This window comes from Pundamilia nyererei, unplaced genomic scaffold (assembly GCF_000239375.1).
Source record: "Pundamilia nyererei isolate P.nyererei 1_Seehausen unplaced genomic scaffold, PunNye1.0 scaffold00170, whole genome shotgun sequence".
In the NCBI taxonomy this organism is placed as follows: Eukaryota; Metazoa; Chordata; class Actinopteri; order Cichliformes; family Cichlidae; genus Pundamilia; species Pundamilia nyererei.
Window position 1 is genome coordinate 137718 of NW_005187571.1, and position 22922 is coordinate 160639.

At 41.3% G+C, this 22922-nt stretch overlaps 3 protein-coding genes across 4 annotated transcripts in view; 2 read left to right on the forward strand and 1 right to left on the reverse strand.

The window, feature by feature from the left end:
• ric8b (RIC8 guanine nucleotide exchange factor B) overlaps positions 1-5591 on the forward strand; it is a 10396-nt gene extending 4805 nt beyond the window's left edge. Inside the window, exons 5-10 of one of the 2 annotated variants that reach the window (XM_005745920.1) lie at positions 1125-1275; positions 1548-1646; positions 1738-1882; positions 2022-2166; positions 2428-2547; positions 4281-5591. In XM_005745920.1, the coding sequence (XP_005745977.1) occupies positions 1125-1275; positions 1548-1646; positions 1738-1882; positions 2022-2166; positions 2428-2547; positions 4281-4389 (769 nt within the window). In that variant the 3' untranslated portion in view covers positions 4390-5591. The remainder of the gene's footprint in view (positions 1-1124; positions 1276-1547; positions 1647-1737; positions 1883-2021; positions 2167-2427; positions 2548-4280) is intronic. The other variant, XM_005745921.1, reaches the window with a different exon arrangement.
• A 317-nt stretch (positions 5592-5908) lies between these two features.
• Positions 5909-17078, reverse strand: LOC102206617 (NAD-dependent protein deacetylase sirtuin-3). Its single transcript, XM_005745922.1, has 8 exons — positions 16797-17078; positions 10125-10347; positions 8826-9044; positions 8433-8665; positions 7134-7234; positions 6889-7050; positions 6586-6798; positions 5909-6471 (listed from the first exon to the last, which is right to left on the reverse strand). Exons 2-8 carry the CDS (start codon positions 10337-10339, stop codon positions 6283-6285), a joined length of 1332 nt encoding a protein of 443 aa, XP_005745979.1. The 5' UTR covers positions 10340-10347; positions 16797-17078; the 3' UTR covers positions 5909-6282.
• A 2035-nt stretch (positions 17079-19113) lies between these two features.
• Positions 19114-22922, forward strand: part of tmem263 (transmembrane protein 263) — a 6812-nt gene continuing 3003 nt past the window's right edge. Inside the window, exons 1-2 of the mRNA XM_005745923.1 lie at positions 19114-19141; positions 20993-21063. Of these exons, the coding sequence (XP_005745980.1) occupies positions 20997-21063 (67 nt within the window). The 5' untranslated portion in view covers positions 19114-19141; positions 20993-20996. The remainder of the gene's footprint in view (positions 19142-20992; positions 21064-22922) is intronic.

The window sequence follows — 22922 nt, forward strand, 5'->3', positions numbered from 1 at the left end:
GTATAGGTCAGATTTGAGTGAAACTTGATTACAAAGATCACTAAACGATGCTTCAACCAAATTATCATTTTTGCTGTTCCATTTTACCAGCATAACCTTTCTGGAGACGACTTACAATCTCGCCAATCGCTTGCTCCTGATGCACTGAACAATATTCAGTTTCAACAAATTGGCAAAGACAGTTTACTCCAATTCAATTCAAATCAACTTTATTTATATCGTGCCAAATCACAACAGCTGCTCTATATTGTAAGGTAAAGATGCCACAATAGTAGAGAGAATACCCCAATCACTTGGCGACAGTGGGAAGAAAAAACTTCCTTTTAACAGGAAGAAACCGTTGGCAGAACCAGGCTCAGGGAGGTGCAGGCATCTGCTGTGACCGTTTGGGTGAAGGGACGAAGAGAGGACAAAAAACAGACTGTGGAAGAGAGCGAGATATAATAACTAACGATTAAATGCAGAGTGGTGTATAAACAGAGTGCAAAGAGGTGTGAGAAGATGAAATGCATCATGGGAAGCTTCCGGCTGCCTAGGTCTATTCCCATTTAACTAGCAGAGGGTTCATACTCATCTGAACCAGCCCTCACTAGAAGCTTTGTCAAAAAGGAAATGTTTAAGCCCAATCTGAAAGTCGTGACATAAGATTCACACGTTTAAGAAGAAAGAACTTTAGAAAGTACCAAATGATAGGAAAGGTTGAACTATTGCATTGCTATGCATTTCACTTATATATCATTAGACTGCGATGATTTCATTGGTGGGGATTAGGACGGAAGGGGTCCTGTGGGTTAACAGTGCCATGACATGCGGGTGCACTCACATATTTTCATGGTTTCTGCTGAGCATGTCGTCCTAATGCTCCCGAACTCTGACACATTCATTTGGTAGTGAACTACAGTGACCTGTCCCAGATGTTGTTATTTAATACAGCCAATGAGTGAGAAGAAAACATGTCACTTTCTTTCTGTGCTTTGCACCTGTGAATTGTGGTGAATCCTGAGCAAAACCTGGTATGTCTTTTCAAAAGTGTTTTAACCTTTTTGTATTTCGATTTTATTCTCCAAATACCCTAAAACCTCTGGATAATTAAAAAAAAAAAAAATGTTTTTAACTGTTTGCAGCCATGCCGTGAACCTGCTGAACAACCTGCCCGTGTCCTATCTGGATGTTTTAATTGACGTCCCCGTGCAGGGAGGGCAGGAGAAATATGCCGGAAAAAACATGGACGCGATCGAGGTGTTGCTGGACTTCATGGAGAAAAGAATCGACAAGGTAAAATTCAACTTCTGTCACGATGACGATGACGCGAGAATAACGGTTTAGCATCCATAAAGGTGTTCTAACTCCACCCGGATGTTTTTGTTTTTATTTATGATTAGAAGGAGAAGAAAGCCTGAATAAAGGTCATGTCCCTCAGGTTCTCCTCTGTTATTCAGTGTCTCCGTCATCTTATTTCTATTAGCTGCGTGCTTGTGTGTTAAGGATATCTATCCAGCCCCTGAGTTTGTGGAGACAGTGAAGTTTTTGTGGTCTGTCACTCCAAGCAGGGGTCCAATTACAAAGAGGGTTTGACTCCAGTACTCAGCCTTTTGACTGAAGGATCCAGACACCACAGGGAGATTCGCAGATATATCAAAGCTCAGGTAATCACGGTTTGTGGGCTCAGCTTTAGAGGCGTGTTAAAATAGAAATATTGATGCACTATTAAGCCTTATATCTTTTTTTTTTTTTAAGGTACTTCCCCCACTGAAAGATGTGAAGAGCAGGCCAGAGATTGGCACCACCATCAGAAACAAGCTGGTTCGCCTCATGACACATGTGGACATGGGCGTGAAGCAGACAGCTGCAGAGTTCCTGTTCGTCCTCTGCAAAGAAAGCGGTGAGTGATTTAAAATGGAGAAGAAGGGGACGAAAAATGTGGCCTTTTCGGTTGAGTGCAGTTTATGAGAATAATTACCTTAACACATCAGGATTTATGTGTAGCAATACCACCTTTTAGTAAATGTGTTGTCTTGCAGTGGACAACCTGTTGAAGTACACGGGGTACGGAAACGCAGCAGGACTTCTTGCGGCTCGAGGACTTCTTGGAGGAGGGAGAGGAGAGACTCAGTACTCTGACGATCAGGACTCAGACACAGAAGAATACAAATCTGCCAAACCTTTGTGAGTCCTCCACACTGGGATTACAATAAGGTGTCACATATTTAACTGTTGTGTGTACTACATTTGTGCTGCACCGATTCAAAAACTGCTGGTCTAGTAGCTGATGCTGATCCTCTCTCTCTTTTAAAAAAGAAATTATTTCCTTTTATTCTCGTGGGACAAACTCCAGTAATTTAATCCCAGATATAACAAATAGCTGCCATTAGTTGAATTCACTTTGCAGCTATACATTCAGCGTTCTCATCTATTTCTCTTTTTCAGCATCAACCCCATCACCGGTCACGTCGAGGAGCCGATCCCGAACCCCGTCGAAGAGATGACCGAGGAGCAGAAGGAGTACGAAGCCGAGAAGCTGGCCAACATGTTCGACAAGTTGTCAAGGTAATAAACTAGAGAGCTCGCTAACTAGTAGTGAGGCATGCTTCAAAATCTACAATGTGCTGTTTACAACACTTAGAAAAGTACCAGAGGATTTTCAGTTGCAAAGTTTTTGGACCGAAAACAGCTGTGTGTGTTCTGACTTCACCGCAGTTTCTGATGGACTGAAAAAGGTTTAGAGGTCATTTCATGCTCTGCCACAAAGTGCAAATATATAAAGCAATCTGCTGTCTGGGAATTTGCTTTTTCATATTTTAGATTAGCTTTGGATGCATGAATGTGTTTAAAAAAAAAAGTCTGTGTAAAATGGAAAATTCAGTATGATAGATGCCTCAGAAGTCTTGTCGAAATATTTTTTTTTCTTTTACCACGCCTGCTCAAAATATAAATACACAGTTTCCCGAGCAAAGGGTCGTGCTGTGTTTGTGTTGACCTTTCCTCAGCGAGCGCAGAGGCCAACGTTAGTTTGCACAGCGCCTGCACAAAAGTAACACTGAGCCCGCTCCCTGCCAACCGAGTCATCGTTGGAAGAATCTCTTGCCTTTTAGATGTAGCTTCAATTAGGACTGGACTTTGTGCACGCCGCGTCATTCAGCCGGTGTAAATGGGGGAGCTGCTGCCACAACGCACCAGCGGCATCATTACCTCCGCTCCTTAATTATCACCTAATTGGCTCACACAGTCGACTTGTCGTTTCCCTGTTCCTTTATTCGGGTTTTTAATAACACACGTCCTGACTTTATTCTTCTTTTTATTTGACAAGCAAGCCGGTGGTCAGACAAGGAGTGGACTGAGACAGAGGCACAGCTAGACAAAGCTATTCGGGTGGAACGTGGATCAAGAGACATAGGTGGATAAATGCGCAGGCATAAGAAAGCCGTCCTCGCCTTTGTTGAGCCAAAAGAGGGCGTTGAGCTGTAATGAGGCACGTGCACCCAGAAGAGGAAGATTCCTTTCCGAGGCCGCATCCCCTTTCTTCTCTTCCTCTGCAATGAAGGAGAGGTGGTCCCTTGATGCCGACTCTAAGGAGATCGGTCAGGTCCTTGCAAGAATGTGCCCCTCTAACTGTTTAACTGGTGCTCCAATTAGCACATACTCTGCACCCCCACCCCACCCCTTACACCTGCCAGACTCCCTCCGCCCAGCCCTCTGTCACTCCCGAGGAGGAAGGAAGACATTTTTCGCCCTCTCTAATTGGAAGAGATGATGGCACATGTTTTTGTTTGTTTTGTCACGCTGGTCTGTATTGTAAATGAGCCAGTGATACCGGGTCACGAGATTCTGGTTCTCTTTAAAGAACTTTAACCTTTAAGAATTAAATGATATTTAATTCTAGGAATCAGAAGGAATTACATGGCCATTTGTGTTTGAGTCTGTCAAATCTTTTGACCGATAATTCTCTGATAAATCATCTCGGAGGGAGTGGTGACACACGGTGCAGGTATAATTGGATTAGGGTGAAGGGGCAGCCGTGGCTTTGAGGAGATTAGGCTGAGTACTGATCCTGTAATTAAACTGCCACTGCAAAGGAGGGGAGGGAGGATGGCCAGACAGGGGCGAGTGTCCATGAAAGGAGGGGAGGGAGTTGTTGAGTGAGGGTCCTTGAGTTGTGTATGCAGAACGTGCAGACGCATGCAATTGAAAAGCCCTTTTTTAAAAAGAAAAATGTTCTTCCAGCTTTCCTTTAGCATCCATCCAGCACGTCATATCTGATATCTACTTCTTTGTGTCCGCAGGCAGCACGTGATTCGACCGATGGGCGTCAAACCCGACGGGACGTTGGCACCTTTGGAAGAAACTCTCTGCAGTCCACCTGAGGAAAACTCGGACTCAGACTCGGACTAGTGCTGCTGAATATCTCAGCCACGTTTTCCAGACTAAGCCCGATGGGCCCCACCCCCAACAAATCTCGAGCTGTGATTATTGAAGGTGGGTTCTGTAGCTGGGCTTGAATTTGTGCCTCCATCCTGAATGAGCTGCTGCTGAGTGTAGAGCTGTGTCCAAAAACTTCAGGTGCTGGATGGGAAAGTCCCATTTATCACCTCGGGGGCTGTAACTGGGACAAGTGGTAGTGATTAACAGAAAGCTGAACAAATGGTGATGGTGAAAAATAAAATATTTATGTGTAAATTTATATCAGGCTTTTATTGCGCTTTGCAGGGCAATCAGCTCCTCTTTGGTTTTTCTTAGTGATATTGACTGACGGCCACTTAAATGCAAATAAAGTGTTATTTTGCAATCATGGACTGGACTCTTAGCAAAATCTTAGCCTCTTTTTTTTTTTTTTTCAAATAGGACAGGCACTTGCTGTAATAAATGAAATCAAACCAGTCCTGAAGTAGAACGCAGCTAAACATTTCACAGCAGGCTCCAGAGGCTGTCTCGCGCTGAAGCGGAGTCGTGCGTGGCAGGAAGACTGCCGAGGAGGAGTTCACAGTTACTGCTGCATCTTTTGCTTTAGTGCTCCCTGTGGGGAAAGAATATACTTTCTGCTGAGTTTTGCTTCTTGCTGGAAACACTGTTTTGTTTAAAGTGTAGTTTTGGGTGTGAATAAACATTCCTTCACTTCTCTTTTTTAAAAATATATACATATAAAAAATATATGACTAGAAGGTGCACAATTTTAACACGAATCATAGTAAACACTGTTAGCGGTAAAGCTGCTGGTACTGCTGGAGCACAGGACTGATGTGTTTGTGGACGGTTTAAACCTGCAGCTCACTTTGTGTAATCAGTTTTTACCATGGACAAAAGACAAATGTTAGTGGTAGTTCACTTTTTTCTCTCTGGTACTCGATGACGTTATGGAGAAAAGAAAACAAGTTTCATTAAATTTAAGACTTGAGGCAATGCAGCATTCTCCACAGGTCGATGGTGGTTTTTGCCTGTTCGGGCTCTTGACAATGAAATGTGTGAACTACAATGATTGTTTTCTAATCTCTGTTCCTTTTGTCATCTGCATGATGTTGAATCAAAAAAAAGAAACCTATGAAAATGTTGTTTATTTGACACTAAATGTGTGACTTTATATAAACAAAGTAATATATTTTCTGTGTCTTGGTATAATTTAATTCTATGCAGATCTCACATGCTTGGCCGGTTATACACATAATTTAACTGCTTGTTACATTACTTAAATCAGCGTTTCTCATTGTTAATCAAATTTGTGCAAGTTGACTTTACTCTTTTCGATTTGCCAAAGTTGGTTATCATTTGCTGGGTTTCTCATGTCTGTATTTTTCCCCGCATCGCTGTAGATTTGTTTTGTGCTCAGCTGTAAACAATTATTCCACCACATTCAAGTTTTCTGTTCGTGTTTTTCTAAGTGGAAAGCATTTATGAAATGGCATCATATCATTTCCACAAAAGTTAATAGACTGAAGAATAAATGTCTTTTTTTTTGGACAAAGTGCAAATTACACAATACTTTTATTAAATACGCTCTCAAAGACAGTGTTATACTGATTATAAAACATTAACACATTACACTGACTTAAAACACCTTAAAATTAATATTTTTGATACAAGGCTCGAATGTCTACTAGTGTTCTTGATGGATGCTGTTTGAACTTGATTAACCTTTTGACGCGTTCATATAACCATGATACAAACATCACATACTGGCTCTTAGATGAAGAGGTAAGACTCTAATCTGATTAGAGGTTACAGTTAACAGAACAGTCTGCCATGTGAACTATGGATAGTGGAAACTTCAAAATCCCTCAAGTGTCGTAATATTTAGTTGCTTAGGGTGGACGATGCAGAGCTCTTGCTGTCTGTCTCAGAATCTGTCTCCTCGCCACCGCTGCCTGCTGCTCTCTGAGCTCCTGGTATGGACCTGGATGTCTCCGTCCTGCCTTGAGGCTCTGCTGTTGCTCTGATCGGACATGTCTGTGATGGCGGACTGCTTACCAACGCTGGGATGGTCTGCAGAAAGAAATGAAAACCACTGAGTGCCACAGGACGGCGTAACAATCATTCTGCAGCTTTTTTCCTTTTTAACTGAGACATGTATGACCTGTGAGAGCTTTTAGAACCCACCAGTGTTTCCTGGTTCCTCATCAGCTCTTCGATCTCGTTGTTCCAGCCGAGCATTTCGGCAAACTTCCGCACAGTATCCTCCAGGTTTCCTAGCTCCATGTGGTCCCCTCGCCGGAGCGGGACCTTCTCAAAGGGACCCACAGCATGTCGGTTCAGGAGGAGACGTGGCACAGTGGAGCGCACCGTGTTCACCAAGCTGGCAAATGGCTCAATCTGAAACATTTTATTTAACATTTAATGGAATGTGCCTTTACACAAACAACCTGTTTTTACTATGATATCATATTAAATTTTAATGTTTACCTGCAAAGACGTGCCCATAATGATGAGCAGGTCAGCTTTTGGAAAATCTTTAGTGTGCAGGAAATACTTCTGAGGAAGGTCCTCACCGAAAAACACAACATCCGGTTTGACCGTTGCGGCACAAAATGTGCATATGGGGACGTTGTCATTCATTATCGCCCGCTGTTAGACAAAAAACACGCAGGAAAGATTAACGTGGCATCAAGCGCATGGGATTCATATATAATATAAAGAGGCATACGAACCTTGGCCTCCTCAGCGGGGTAAGGAGTGTAGCACAGGTGACACGAAGCAGTGGCAAAACTTCCATGAGCTTCTACGAGTTTTTCATCAGGGATGCCACACACTGAAGGTTTTCAAATATGATCACATTAGGAGCGAAACAGGAGCATTAATGCAAACAATCTGAGTTTGTCCTATTTGACTTTTATTAAAGTCAGACAATAATGAGGGGGAATAAAAAAATCTTACTCTAGCTCCCTCAAGACAAATCTTAACATCAGGCGTGCTGACTGAAATCTTTTACATAACAAGATATTCCACATAGTGAGGGTTTATAATTATTGTTAATTAATTGTATTTTTGGTGGGTTTTTAGGGGGATATCTAAAAGCTGTTTTTTTTTTTTAAGCACAGTGTTGCATTTTGCCCAGATGTCTCTGTGGATTTCTGCTTCTAAACTTCTTTAAAAAACAAAAAAAGAAACTAATTATAACATTGATTTTAACTGCTAAATATACTTTTAGGCCAAGGAATTCAATAACAGCAACAAATTAGCTTGAACCGACTATGACACAGGAGAACGGAGAACAGGCAGCCAGCTTTGGGTCCTGCAGAGCAGCTGTCACCAGTACCTTTGTTTGAATATGAACTCTCAAAATGTGCTGCTTTAGAGCAGTGACGGACTGAGTTCTCACCTTCTTCTGCATTCAGCTACAGAAAAGATGCCATTGCAGTTGAGGGTTGTCTTAATGTTGATACGCTGCTTGTAAAGAGAAAGCCAGTGTTGATGGCGTTTCTTCGATCGCTTATATAAAATCATCCACAGAGCACAGATAACATCACTTGCTGTACGGGGGAAACCTGTTTTTCCTGCACTGGATTCCTTGGCCTTGAAAAAGTAGATTTAGCTAAACTCAAATTTTTTTTTAGCTGCAGCCACTTTGTAAAACCCGAGATAGCCGCTACATTGGCAAATCCCCCCCAAAAAGGTAAATTAAATTACACATCTTCCTCTGACTAATGCACTGAAGAACTCACAGATAGCGAAGTACACTGAAAAATGAAAGCTGCCAAACAGCAGTGGACAGGGAGCCCCTTCAAAGACACCCTATTCTTAAATTGTCAAACAACAACCCTTTACAATTCATCCCTACTGGCAGATGCTTCAATAAAAAAAGGCAGCTAAATCTTCCAATCCTGTAGCTGGGTTTTTCAAAAAGTCACATTAATGGTAATGAGGCATCTCGAGCTTAAGTCAATGCACAAACCACTGGGCAGCTTCAAAACAACACTGATGCTGTAGCCCAACTGTTTCTCACTCACATTTCTCCAGTCCGTCGATGTTCTGGGTGTACAATCGGAGCAGGAGGCCTTTGTGATGAAGCATGCGGATGAAGTAGTGTATGTAGTTTGGACGATGGCTGCCAGGATACAGAGCCTTAGCCAAGGAGAAGAACGGCTGCGGGTCATTGGAGAAGTAGTCGATGTTGAAAATGGCTTCTGGGTATGGGATGTTATACTTTTCCAAGTTTGCATAAAGACCTGTTCCTGGAGTCCTGAAAAATTGGTACATTCTGAAACACTGATTTTCTGAGGTTCAAGTAATGCAGATAAAAGTGAGCCAGTGGTGGATTTCTTCTTATGGACAAGAAGGTTGAGCTGCTAAACAGCTTTCACAGTGAAAATCTGCAGATTGGTGAGGTTTTAGACACCAACCTAAAGTCTGGGATCCCACTTGCTGTGCTGATTCCTGCTCCAGCCACCACCACTACGTTCTTACAGCGGCCGAGCTTCACCAGCCGAGCCACAGATGCCAGGCCTCCCTGGGATGATGACTTAACAGCGGGCGAAGATGGAGCAGTCTGATCAGATCTTGGTGCAGAGGGCTGAGGTGCCGGCACAGAATCACTGCTGGCTTTGGGAACCTTTCCTTTACTGGAGAAAAAGACAGTGTGTGCTTTACTTTGCAGCTTTCATTATTTCTTTTTATAGTCTCGTGTCACATGGACCACACCAACATTACTTTAGACAGTTATCAGTCAGGCCATACCGCCAAGGAGGTGTAATCTGCCCCAAATTCATTATGTTTCCGCTCATTGTTGCAGAAAGGACTCTCTTCAGCACTGTGAGTCCTAAACTCCTCATGAAGTCCGTGTGTCATGTTTGTTTCATAAAACAGTGCTGAACTTCAGTAAGTGCATGTGATGCAAACACTGGCTGTTAAATCTTTCACCTGGTGGCTCAAAGAATAGAGCAGTATGTAGTAGTAATGCAGTGACTTCACAGCTAGTCAATGGTCCTACATCCTGCATATTCTACTCAAAGACCACAGGCACCTCAACCAAAAGGAATCTCAAACAGATCTGTGATCTTCAGCACAAATCCAGCATCCATCAATATTTTATTACAATTATAGCTGTCTGAGAAGGCCAGCGTGCCTCAGAATGTTAACACATCTTTAAATGACAAAATATTCATAATTTCCTCTCTGTCACGTTTCCCAAATGTTAACCAACAGTAAAACCCACAGAATCAAACAAAAGGATTTAAAACTGAGTGTAAAGAAACCAAGAATCAAGTCATTTTGGTGGGCGTGGGCTGAAGCATACCTTTAAAAATAATAATTAGTTCATAGGCAACCATTTCACTGCTAGACAAAAATACTTGATATGAACACTTCTGTACATAATGATGATGATCATGCCTCAGTTTTAAAGCATATTAAGGCCACACTGCTGCAACACTTGCATTCCAATTTCTTGACCATATTATGTTTTTAAAACCTGATTATTTTTATTTAGTGCTCATAGCATAGTGACATTTCTATGTATATATTAGTGAATGAGGGCCATTGTCTTGATGTTTCCTGATGTTCCTGTGGAAAAATGGCTTGAGAGAGCCAAAAGTTCTCCAAGACACTGAACATTTTCCTATTAATTAATACACTGCTGTACTGGACTTTTGTGTGATGTTAAGTGGTTTTCTTTATACAGGATCACTGTTACATGTCCTTACCCTGTAAATAAAGCATCCTGTCCACTCACACTCATCTGACTGAGGTTCTGAGCCAATGCCGAATCAGTTTGCTTCCTCCTTTGTTTTCCATACAGGCTCGGCCCGGAGTCCGGGGGCTCTATGTGGTTGGTGTGCCTGGCCTGAGAGCTGCGGGTTATCCTGGTGACTGAAGCTTGGGAGGTCTTTTTATCCCAGCTGGACCTGGACCTGTTCATTCCAACACCTGTTGGCGAAAACAATACACAAATTAAACTTCAGTGACTGTTCATGAGCTGTAATTCAAATCTCTTCCCTCTGTCTTATTTGTATGAGATTTGTCTGTGTACTGATAGCACAATGGACATTTTTTTTAAAGAGGCAATTCATAAGCTTGTTTTTTTTCCCCAATGCACGTTTTCCTTTCAATTCACATCTTTTTCTGCTAATTAGTTATGAATGTGTATTCTCTGATTTTCCTTCCTTCTCCTCCCATATTTAAAAAGCTGTTACACTCAAATCATCGGGGCATCCTTTTCTCTTCAGTTCCTCTACACACTGAGAAGCTGAAATGTTTTAAAACTGTCAACTCTTGAACAAAAGGTAATGACTGCAATATATTTACCCCCCCAGCAGCTATGCCAATACAACCCACAGCTGTGGCAGCTTTACTGTTCAGTCAAAGCAGAGAGAGGAGCTGCGAGGTGGGGGGTGAGAGTTAAAAAGAGGGGGAGCAGAGGTGAAAGAGAAGCGTAGGTTGACTGTGTGTCAACAAACCCAGCTGGGAGAGAAAAGAGGATGCCCCCTAACAGCCCCCACAAATGGGCAGACAGGGGTGAGGGGTGGGTGTAGGGGTGTTCAGAGATAAATGATACAGAAGCAGGATTCAATAAAAGGTAGCAGAGGAGAAGAAGAGGACGGAAGGGAGGAGGGGGCTTCTCCTCAAAGCTATTCTAGGCCTTCAAAGAACTTCCACGAGGAATGACCACAGAGAGGTTGTGAACAAGAAAACAAAAGATGTACAACCCATAAAACAAGTCCATTTCAGAAAGCAATGGGAGCAGCAGGGAGATACGATGCACCCTCCTCCAGAAGCTCTTTATCACCCTCCAGAGGTGAGAGGAGAAGAGACACCTCTGCAGGACACTACTTTGCTAAAACTACTTTAACATTTAAAGGCTTGAAGCAAAAAATAAACAATAAAAATTGAGAAAAAAAAAATGCAACTTTTTTCCCCTCTTAAAATAATGCATTAGTGATAAAGAACATGTTAAAGTTCACATTCATCAACCTGCTTTATATTTTAGACACATTCTTTCCCTCCATAAAAGACTGAAGCTCCCACATTACCTAAAGAACTATTAAAAACAGCAGGAGGCCGAGGGTCTTGGCTTTGTCTGGCCCCCTCTCAGAAAGACACTGCTGAGTACAGGCAATATATCACCAGCCCAATTATTAAGATCTCGCACAGACCGTGTTGTGTTGCAGCACTCAACTCAACAACATGATATTAACTCTTGTAGCAGAATCACATCTGGAGATGCTGCACAAACTGCTGTAGTGAATCTTAAGTTGAGCAAATGACTCTGACCTCTAAACTTCAGAAACAACTCTGCCACAAAAGGTCCACAAAGTCATTTTTTATGACATCACCACCACCACCATCACGCTGACTTTGACTTAAATGTTGATTTTAATTCCCCCCCCCCAAATCTAGCGAAAAGTCTAAACGTTCCACAGATGCCGTTATCACTCTTTAATGACAAATAAATCCCTGAATAAATGACAAAAGGCTTAAAACAGATTTGAGTGCCCCCTTCTCTTTGCTTGGCCTTTCACTCTGCTTGTTCTCACTCTCCCTAGTTGAAAATCTGAGCCCAGAGAGTCCCACTACCAGACCACCAGGCCTGTAGCTGCTCATATGAGGGTTACAGTCATCTAATTAGGTTTGAGGACACCTCACTGATCACCACGAAACCCCCCTAAAAGAAAGTTAGGCTGATTGATAATCCTTTTAACATATAAGAGACTGAGAGCAAAGGCCAAATGCCAACCAAGAAGTTTGTATAAAGGGAACAAAGGCAACAGCATCCCCACGACATTTACTGATCAGTAGGTAAACAAGTTCTACCTAAATACTGTGTTAAAAAGGAACACAAATAGAGATAAATCAAAGGAATAGTAGAGTAATTTATATTTTAAAAATAACAGCAAACATTTCCATAAGGAACAGGATTAAGAGTGTTAGTTTCGTGTTTAGTTTTGACATTCACAGTGCAATAATGTTAAAGCTGCTTAGGTATGTTTTTATGATTACATCATCGTAATGGTGCTGCAGTTTATCCATTTTCTGTGAGCGGTGCAACTGAAACTTCAAAGAAAGGCTCAGGTGTCTCTTTGATTAAATTTAGGTATGTTTAATGAGGGGCTTCCCCCTGCAGCCCCGGCATTTAACCCTCCACTTGCAGCAGAGTTGACAACTGCCGACTCTGAACTCTGCCCCCTCCCCATGCAGACACAGCAGCCTGGTCTCCATAGAAACCACTTCATTACTTAATTGGAGAGGCAGCAGCTATATGTCCTCCCACCCCACCTGCTCACTAATGACATATCACTCTATGTAGCATCTTTGTTGGACTCTCAATTGACACAAAGCAGCAAGTCCTAATTTGTGCTGCTATATTGTTTGCATGTAGAGAGGAAGGTGGGCGGTGGAGAGCTAAATTTGCCCAGCAGGTCGATGGCTGAATAATGACTCTTGCCTTGCTGCTCCTCTGAAGACGCACTCGCCTTAAATTAAGAACCAATGAGCTATCAATACAAGCTTATAGCTTGTACCGAACAACCTACATTCTCTTTAATGTCACTGCATCACTTTAAAATTCAAATGACATTATTTTCACAATAGTGAAGCTTAGTAATAAGAAACACTTTCTAATTAAACAGTTTAATTCTACATTATTTTCACTCCATATGAAAAAAAATAATAATTTCAATAATTTGAAATATGTCCAAAAATGTTTGAAAAACAACGTGTGGTCACTTGAAGGTGAATCTATGAAAATGCCAAAGACAACACAATTTGACAGACATAAAATATATATATTTTTTTTTCCAACAAGGTGAGTCACAACAGGAAACCGGATAAGTGAAGAACCAGAGAAGAAGTGGCTAGAATAAACATGATCTACAACAGTTACACAGCATCTGAAAGCTGTGTCTTTAAGAAATAGGGAAAAAGAAAAATCCAGCAAAGACTTTACACAGGACCTGAGATGTACACCTCTCACCTTAGTTGATTCGTCTACTGTTCACTGAAGTCTCACAGAAATATTCTCAGAAAGGATAGCTGTCTAGAATCTATTCTTAAGGAAGGGAAACAGGGAGAAAACGCTGAGGTAGCCAAATTACACACGAACTGCACTGAAAATCAGTGGCAACAGGTCTTACGGCACGATTAATGTAAATTTGAAATTTCTGATTAAAATTGTCGTCAATATGTTTGAAGAACCTAAAGAGAGAGGTACAACTGTGTGTCTACAGTCATCTGTAAAACATGGTGGAGGCTCTGTTAGTGCTGTGTTACACACAGTGAGGGTACACTGTCACCTGCTGGCACTTCTCAAGCATTACACATAACATTTTAGTAAACAACAAACTAACCACAAACTAGGACTGTGCAAGCACCAATTTTCTTTCTCAGTTAGAAATTTGGCTTCGGTTAATTATTAAAAACAAAACAATTCAAAAACAGTGACAAAAATTACCAAGATTCTTGCCATAACAGAGAAGCCCAACCATAAAAATGAATGAAGAAACCGTGATTGTGGATAAATGTTAGACCCCCAAGTAAAGGCGGACGCATATGGCACCAACAACATAGGGATAATTTCAGCTACACTGTGGTAAGTGCATTGTATTGACTACAAACCTCTGTATTCTCCAAGCTACATCAGTACAAACTGATATAGTTTGTACCAGTGGGCTGGTTTGGATCTGCTGTGGTTTTATACATTGAAACAATTTTAGGGTGCAGACTAACACCTGCACCAAGTGCAAACATTACTGGGTTGTTTTTTTTTTTGGTTTTTTTTTAAATATTTCACTGGAGAAAACAAACAAAAAAACAAAGCACTTTGGGTAAACAGTCAAGGGTCATATGAGCATCACTTTCCCCTACATTTAGATATACATGAATCTGTTCCGTGTCAAAATCATTTCTGGCAGTCACATTTTTAACTCATGGCTATGAAAACACTGAGGTTTGTGCGTTTTATAGAATAGTTTGGTGATATCACAATGATCCAACAACTTCAGATTCTGAGGAAGTTCTCCTAGTCCAGGGGTGGGCAACTCCAGGCCTCGAGGGCCGGTGTCCCTGCAGGTTTTAGATGTGTCCTTAATCCAACACAGCTGAGGCCTGGAATTGCCCACCCCTGTCCTAGTCCATGAATGCAAAGGATCCACTGATCCAGACACCCTTCTGTGTGTGTGTTTTTTTTTCTTTATTTCAAAGCCCAAATACTTGTAAGTGTTAAAATGACTATATTAGATATTTACTTTTGAAACACAGGAAATGGATGTATAAGATGAGCCTGGTGTCAAAAATGATATGATCCTTGAAAATTGACCCAGAAATACGTTTTTAAACGTTTAACAGAAAAATTCTAATCCAAATTTGTTTATGAAACATATTTAAAATAACAAAGTTGACCAGTGTTGCAAATGAAACAGATAGTTACACAATAAAGAAAGATGCACCACGCACACATGCCCACACTTATCAGTAATTAACACAAAAATGCAAGAGACAATACATCAGCTTAAATATCTAAGCTTTCACGCAGACTTTAAAGTCAAAGAATAAACATGAGTTTGAAGGCATACTAAAGGTGGGAGCCAGTTTAACATGAGGTGGGGGGCAACTTATTCAACAATTTAGGGACTATAGCTGAGAAAGTTCAACTTCTCCTCCCTGTTCTTAAGGCTAGTGTTTATAGCTGGTTAGCAGATCTTAGGGCCCTTGCAAATCAAGTTTGCAGATGACACCACCGTTATTGGAGTCATCTCAGACGGGGATGAGTCTGCCTACAGGAGGGAGGTTGAACGTCTGTTGTCCTGGTGCAGCCACAACAACCTGGTGCTGAATGCCCAGAAGACAGTGGAGAATATTGTGGACTTCAGGAAGCACACAGCCCCACTCCCCCCCATCATCCTGACTGACACCCCCATCACCTCTGTGGACTCATTCCGCTTCCTGGGTACCACCATCACCCAGGACCTGAAGTGGGAGCCCACCATCACCTCCGTCATTAAGAAAGCCCAGCAGAGGATGTACTTCCTGAGGCAGCTGAAGAGATTCAACCTGCCAACACGGACGATGATGCAGTTCTACACTGCAATCATTGAGTCCATCCTCACCTCCTCCATCACCGTGTGGTACGCTGGAGCCACTATCAGGGACAAACAGAGACTGCAGCGTGTTGTGCGCTCTGCTGAGAAGGTGATTGGCTGCAGACTCCCATCTCTGCAGGACCTGTACACCTCCAGGACACTGCGGCGTGCACTCTGATCTCAGCTGACCCTTCACACCCTAGACACAGTCTGTTTGACCGGCTCCCCTCAGGCAGGAGGCTCCGGTCCATTCGCACCATAAGAACAGTTTCTTCCCCTCTGCTGTTGGACTCATGAACAATAACCATGACTGTTCCCACCACTAACACATGACCCTACACTGTGTTCACTGCATCATTCCATGTTTGGCACTGATCACCACCTGCACTCATGTATATATCTATCTACGTAGCACTTTTAATTCTTATTCTTATTTTCATTTTCATGTCTATTTTAGCGTAATTTATGACAGTATGTTTGCACTGAAGCACCGCAGCAATTTCCTAATGTTGTAAACCTGCTCAACGTTTGGCAATAAAACCCTTTCTGATTCTGATTGGAGGCACATAAGGTGTTAAGAGATAAGCAATATATGGTGGGTTCAACGCAAAAAATAAATCTTAAAATCAATCCTAAGATGCAGGGGAAGCTACTGAAGAGAGGCCAGATCAGAGGAATATGTTGCATCTTATGTTTTCTGTTAAGAAGGTGAACAGCAGCATTTTGAACCAAATAAAGTTGTGAAAGGGAGCCTGATTTACACCAACAACAGTTGACCTGTAACAAAGGCACATATAACATCCAGGGTGCCAATGCTCGGTTTCTCTGTCACAGGTGTTGATTTGCTTTTTCTGGACAAACCCCGATGTATTTTGAATGCTTGTAGCTCAGAAAATCTTTACACTGTCACTAAAATGATGGGGGAGACATGTTAGCGTGAAACTTTCCACATTTTGGAAGCAGACATCTAGATAGGCCTACCACTTTCTCAGAGAGGAAAATCAGCCCTTTCTTCGACTTAGCATAAGTGCAAACTACGTCAGATCACACTGAAAATGTGGGGTTTTAATTCACTTGAAGGGCCCATGGACTCGTTTCATGAAACTGTATGTGGATCCATTTAGTAAAAAAAAAAAAAAAAAAAAAAGCTTTCCCTAAAATCAATTTGACGTCATTTCGCTTCATTCTGCAGGAAACCATGGGAATTGATATTAAAAGATGGAAGTGCAGTGGTAGCACTAACAGTAATGCCACTGAAAGGTTATAAGAGGGCTTTCATTTCATTTGCATGTCATTAGCTACCTGTGTCTTTCCAGACGGCAGAGGTTCTGAATGACGAGCAGACGACGACGACACACTGCAGACTTTTGTTGAGCCACTCGTGATGTTTTACATCCAAAAAAATAAACAAAAACTTTCGAGCTTCCCGTAAAATGTTAAAGCGTAGCCCTCCAGCTGCGGCAGCCAAACAAACAGCTGTTTAAACTGTATTAAGGGTGTCTCCTTCTTCTCAAAGCCATACAGTGAGGTTGCACGCAGCCTGAACGGGAAGTTTTTACAGAGCGAGCTGTCACTCTGCTGCCGTTTCCGGGTACTAAATTACTGTGTACGAATACAGGCGGGAAACTAAACAGGAGTCACGTGACACCACGTTTCCGGTAAAGTCCTATTCAAATTAATAGTAGGTCTAAAAGTCACCCAGCGATACATTTTGGATGTTCAAAGAGGTGTTTGTAATCTTTTTGGAGGCTGTAGCTTGATTTGCTGATATCATACAGAGAGATGTTTCCTTTATTTAGCCTGTGCTCACAAACATGTGACAAGACCAGTAAAGACACAAGCAAAAATAAATAAATAAATTGGCCCTGATTAAACCCCTATATTATAGTACTGTAATAGTTAAAAGAAATAAAAAAAAAATAGAAATTAATTTAAAAAATGAACCAAAACTAAACATTTTGTAAATATAAAAACTATCATGATTGACTACAACAGTAGTTTCTCTTTGCCAACATAGAAAGGCTGTGTTTGACAGCACTCATTGGATTGATCGATACGCAGAAAAATGGGAAAGTCCAAGGAACTCAATTAAGATCTAAGAAGGAGAATTATAGATTTATACAAGTTGGGAAAGTCTCTTGGAGCCATTTCTAAATAGATTACAAGATCATTAATTCAAGATCAACATATCAAACATCTTGTTATGGCAAGACAAGGCCAGGACAAGATATTCAGATCTGTCATCTGTTTGTAATGTCTGGAAAAGAGCCAAACTGTTACCCTCAGACGACAGGAAAAGTTTAGGAACAACCCAGCAGCCACCGAGGCTCAAACCTGCCATGACCTGGAAACTGCTGAAACATCAATGTCCTCTGCCCACAATTAAGTGAATTTTGCATCACTATGGAACAAGATTGTGTCAGTCAAGAAACAATCCCCTGCTCTAGAATCAACATCTTCAAGCTTGACTGAAATTTACAGCTGTCCATGCTCTGAAGAAAAGTTTTATGGTCAGACAAGAAAAAATCTGAGCTCTTTGGCCACAATGACAAGAGGAATGTTTAGTGGAGTAAAGGTGAGGCTTTTAAATCTGCAAAGTCTGTACCAGCTGTCAAGCATAGTGGTGGTAGCATGTTGTTTGCAGCTATTTTGCTACCAGGGGTACTGGTAGATTACAGAAAATGGACAGAATAATAAAGGAGAACTCCCTTTAAATTCTTCAAGTTTACCTCAAATCAACAGCTTGATAGTTGAAACTTGGACAAAATTGGGTGTTTCAAATGGACAATGATCACAAAGACACATCAAAACTGAGTGGAAAATGCAGGCAAACATTAAGCTGCTATAAACATCTTTCCAAACCTTTCCAAACCATAACTCTATTGAAAATGTGCAGACTACACCTGAAAGTTAGGTCCATGTATCAAACCAACAAATTTCAATTAACTACCAAGCGTGAAATGAAGAGTGAACAAATATCCAACGGAAGCTGTAACCAAAGCTTTTTGATGGCTACCAAAAGCATCTGGTCAAGGTGCAACTTGCTAAAGGAGACTTAACCAAGTATTAGTGAAGGTCTATGAATATGCAAGCCTGTATGTGTACTTTTGACCGAGTGTGGATTAGACTACTCCAGGGGTAGGCAACTCCAGGCCTCGAGTCCTGCAGGTTTTAGATGTGTCCTTGATCCAACACAGCTGATTTAAATGGCTAAATTACCTCCCCAAAATGTCTTGACATTCTCCAGAGGCCTGGGAATGACCATTTGATTCAGGTGTGTTGAAACGGGGTGATGTCTAAAATCTGCAGGGCACACGAGGCCTGGAGTTGCCTACCCCTGGACTACTCTTATCTTAATGTTGTGATAAATGTTTGGATAACTTTCACAAACTCTGTGACAAGATTTAAAATACAGGACCTATACCCTTATTCACTTCAGTTCGGTTGATACTAAGTTTTTAATGTGTATATTTCTAAAATTAATAGCTTATTATCATATTTCATACCACCTTTCACCTTTATGCCTTTACGCACAGAGGTTGCATTTGTTTTCAGGTGAGACGTGACCATCTATTTAAGACAGACGATCTCTGGTAAACCTAAACATGTACGTCACTTCCGCCTCGAAGGGAGGAGGCGGTCTCGAGGTATTTATGTCCGTGTCCCATCCCACCAAAGTCTGGTTGTGTTTTGAGGCTGCGTATTATTTAAACCCATTGTTTCTACTACATATAAATGTATATTTCGAAATACGGTGTTCCCAATCATATCCAAAATAAAAACATTTTTAAAATGTGAAAACAACCCCCTGTACACTTCTTAACCGTTTAGATATAATCGGAAAACACTGTTTAGGTTCTTAAACGTAAGGGCCTCACTGCATTATGAAATTATGCTAATTAATTTCGGAAACATGTCAAAAAGTGGACTAAAATTATAAACAGGAACAGTCTAATTTTAGATCCAGTACTTGTGAGCCGTGTGTTTTTCTCACACGGAGAAGCAGCTGGGGATCCATCTGCAAACAGTGCGTAAGTCTGTTTTTTTATGGGTGGAGACTGAGGTCCTCCTCCTCCAAAAAAAAAAGAGTCAGACAGACAACACAAGCCCGCTTCGCCATCAGCAGCTTCATTGTTGAGGATTTTGGTCCTTTTAGAAATAACTGTGGTCATTTTTTTAAAGAACACAGCCTTCCCCAAAAGTGGGTCGCTCTCTTTGCTAGCTGTACGCTCGCGCAAGGTAAGTGTTGGGTTAGCTGTTTGGGATTCAGTTTGTTTGATGACAGTCAGCCATGAAAACTTCAGCAGAAGCACGAGCGTCACTTTTGAAAAGAAAAAAAGGAAAAGGAAAACACCTCAGCCATATTTCCTTAAAACAACTCCCGAGCGAAAACACCGCAGACCCTTACTTTATACGGGACGGCTAGTTTAGAAATGACGACGCACTGTCGACTATTAGCGGGAGAAAGCTGCTGAAAGTGGCGTTTCCCTGGGGAGAGATGTGACGTTTGAGCTAGAAGATTCTACAAAATAACATTAATCAGCGCGTGACGTTCAGGCTCCGCGTATAAGTCACACAACTATGACGGTTATAAAGGTTAGTAATACAAGTTAGCGTACTCTTCGAGTACTGACTGGAAGTTACTGTCGCATTTTGCACGTAGAGCTCGATCTGTTTGAACCCTACACAGAGTTGTTTCCACGACAGCTTTCAACCGTTATCCGTCGTTATGTTTACAACCCATTTAAAGAAGATGTCTTTTAAGCAGGTTTTTATAAGTTCTTAATGGTCTGTTTTTGAAATGGCCCTTTATTTATTATGTTTGTTGTTTTGGCCAACGTCTGTTCTGAAATAGGCTTGTGCAGACATGAAAATACTTTAAATAGTTGTGCACAAATTAACTAACGAATTCAACAATATAATTGGAGTGATTTGGAGTGAAGGTGTACACAGTTCATATTTTTATCTCTTTGTGCTTTTTTTTTTTTTTAACCTGCTCTGTGAGAAACACCTGAACAGGTCCGCCTTGTTTTAAGGATACGGCGCACGCCCAAAGCAAGCTCCTTTATTTTCTGTACACATTGTGCATCCAGCAGCCCAGTTATTTACACTGACGTTGTAAGTTAAAGCTCTCTTTGTAGGCTGTCTTACATACATACATATTTTATTTGGAAGAAAGGCTTTCAGTAAGCTCAAAACATTGTCACAGACGTCAAAACTTACACCAACGTGTCTGTGGTGGAGCAGTTTTGCACTATGTACTTTGTTGTTCATAATGTTAAGGACATAAACTGAAAATACAGCAACTTATCACATTCAGCATTACAGCTAAACGTGCTTCAACATGCACGGAAACACTTCAGTCAGTAACAAGATAACTTTCAATAGTTTCAGTGGGATTTTCAAGTTAAGGCAGTCTCTGTTTAGCTGTAGTTCAGTACACTTCATATCTGCGTTGCTGTGTGACATGTTGGTAATTGTGTCACTTATTTTCCCAGAGAGATGAGTCAGGCAGAGCAGGCGCCTTCGGACATGCCTGCATGCCATGAAGATGAGCCAGCAGCTGCAGGTAAGTATAGCGGGACACCTCCTTTGATGTATGCTAACACGTCTTTTAAGCTTAGCATAGTAGCACACTGTTTGGTTAAAGATGTACACGTGGGGGAAATTATATGTAATTAGGACCGTTTTTACCACAGTGATTAGCTGTTTCTCCAGGAATCAGCTATTAAAGGCACTGTAATTTTATTAAAATTTGATTAGCGGGTGTTCACAGGGTAGCCTGTATACAACAAAGAGATTTTAACTGCTCTGTTTGAAATCCTCATGTCCTTTTGCTACAGTTTGTCAAAACTGGGAAATGTTATAATTAAATATCCCGTATGAAGGGGGAAAGTCGTAATGGCTGTTCCACACCGCCAACATGTTTTCTATAATAGCATTGCTGTACTGGGCAACAGTGTTGTCTACATTTATACTCTTGTTGGTGCATCACCATTACTCTGCCAAAGTCCAACTCTTTGTATTGGACTTTTATCTAATAAATCTTGAACAGCGGTTACTTTTACAGAAACACAGGTAGGGCTGTGCGATATCATTGATATTGTCGGCAATAACAGTGGTACAAATTTTTAAAATAGATAAAGATATCATGTTACGATATATTTTCTATGTTTCTTGGTACTCGCAAAGAGACTAGCCAGGGATGCGTGAGAGCAAGAGCTTCCTTTTAGCCTCCAGTGACAATTTAGTACCTATGAAGGGAGGTACTCCAACCGCCTCTAAAATATCACAGTACTTTGCAAAATATGCAAGAAAGCAGTTTCTGCTAAAGCTGGCAACAACAAACTTCTTTCACCACTTGAGGCAAAAACACACCGTTGAGTTCAGCCAGATTATGAAAGAGGAGATGCTAACACCTGTGGATGTGTGACCCAAATGTCAACATATGACTCCACTGAGCCTTGCTAGTTGCACTTCATATGACAGGAAAAGCAATCAGTAGATGGAAATTACTGATGTTGTTACATGGTGAAATAGCAGGTTTTGAAACAGCTGGTTCATCCCACGTATAGAAAATACTTCAGTTTTCATTTATTTTTTTATCATGTGACATATTTGTGCAGGTCCTAAAGAGTTATAAGGTTACATTACTTTAGTATTTGTTTGTTATTATTAGCTATTTGCTTTGAATTTCCAGTGAAAAGCACAACCTAGGCTAATTTTGGGCTAAAATTTGTCTTCTGCTCTGTCACTGAATACAATGTCGTGTCACTGCTATAGTGCTGCTGCTGCTGCTTGTGCCAACTTGTTTCAGTAGATTTACATTTTAAATTAGGAAGTGTGTCATTAACTATAATAGCTTGTTGGAAAAGAAGAATGGAAAATGCCTTTTATTTACTTATACTTATAAATTCTGCTGGATGTAAGCGTCAGTAAAATGTTCACCTTTCTTTTTCTTTTCTTTTTTAAAATTTCATCAGAAATTTTATTGCAATTTTTACCCCAAGTAGGACTGGTACTTGGGGTAGAATGGAACTGTTATACTCTTAACTGAGCACTCAAGGCACTTTTCACTGAAAGACACACACACACACACTTATACTGCATTTTTTGTCACATGCCTTCAAGAGCTTTTGTAACAGTCACACACGTGCAAGCGCGCGCGCGCACGCACGCAAAGACATGCACAAGCACACGCACAGAGACTCCAGCAGATGCATTGGGGCAATTTGGGGCTCAGTTTCTTGCCCAGGGCCACATCAGCATATGGACTGGAGGAACTGGGGATCAAGCTAGCGTCCAGTTGGTGGATAACCTGCTTTATCTCCTGAGGCCCAACCACCAGTTACAATATCATTATGGCTGTTGATTAGATTGTAATTTGAAGGTTTCAGCCTGAGCTCTGGGACATCTTGATTAAATGAT

Excerpts from the sequence above, each read along its gene's own strand:
- LOC102206617 (XM_005745922.1), bottom strand. The coding sequence starts at position 10,339 with ATGAACAGGTCCAGGTCCAGCTGGGATAAAAAGACCTCCCAAGCTTCA. Across the intron at positions 7,051-7,133 it reads ACCCCGCTGAGGAGGCCAAG|CGGGCGATAATGAATGACAA; the intron begins GTTCGTATGCCT and ends TTTGTCTAACAG. Across the intron at positions 6,799-6,888 it reads TTATGGGCACGTCTTTGCAG|ATTGAGCCATTTGCCAGCTT; the intron begins GTAAACATTAAA and ends AAAATGTTTCAG.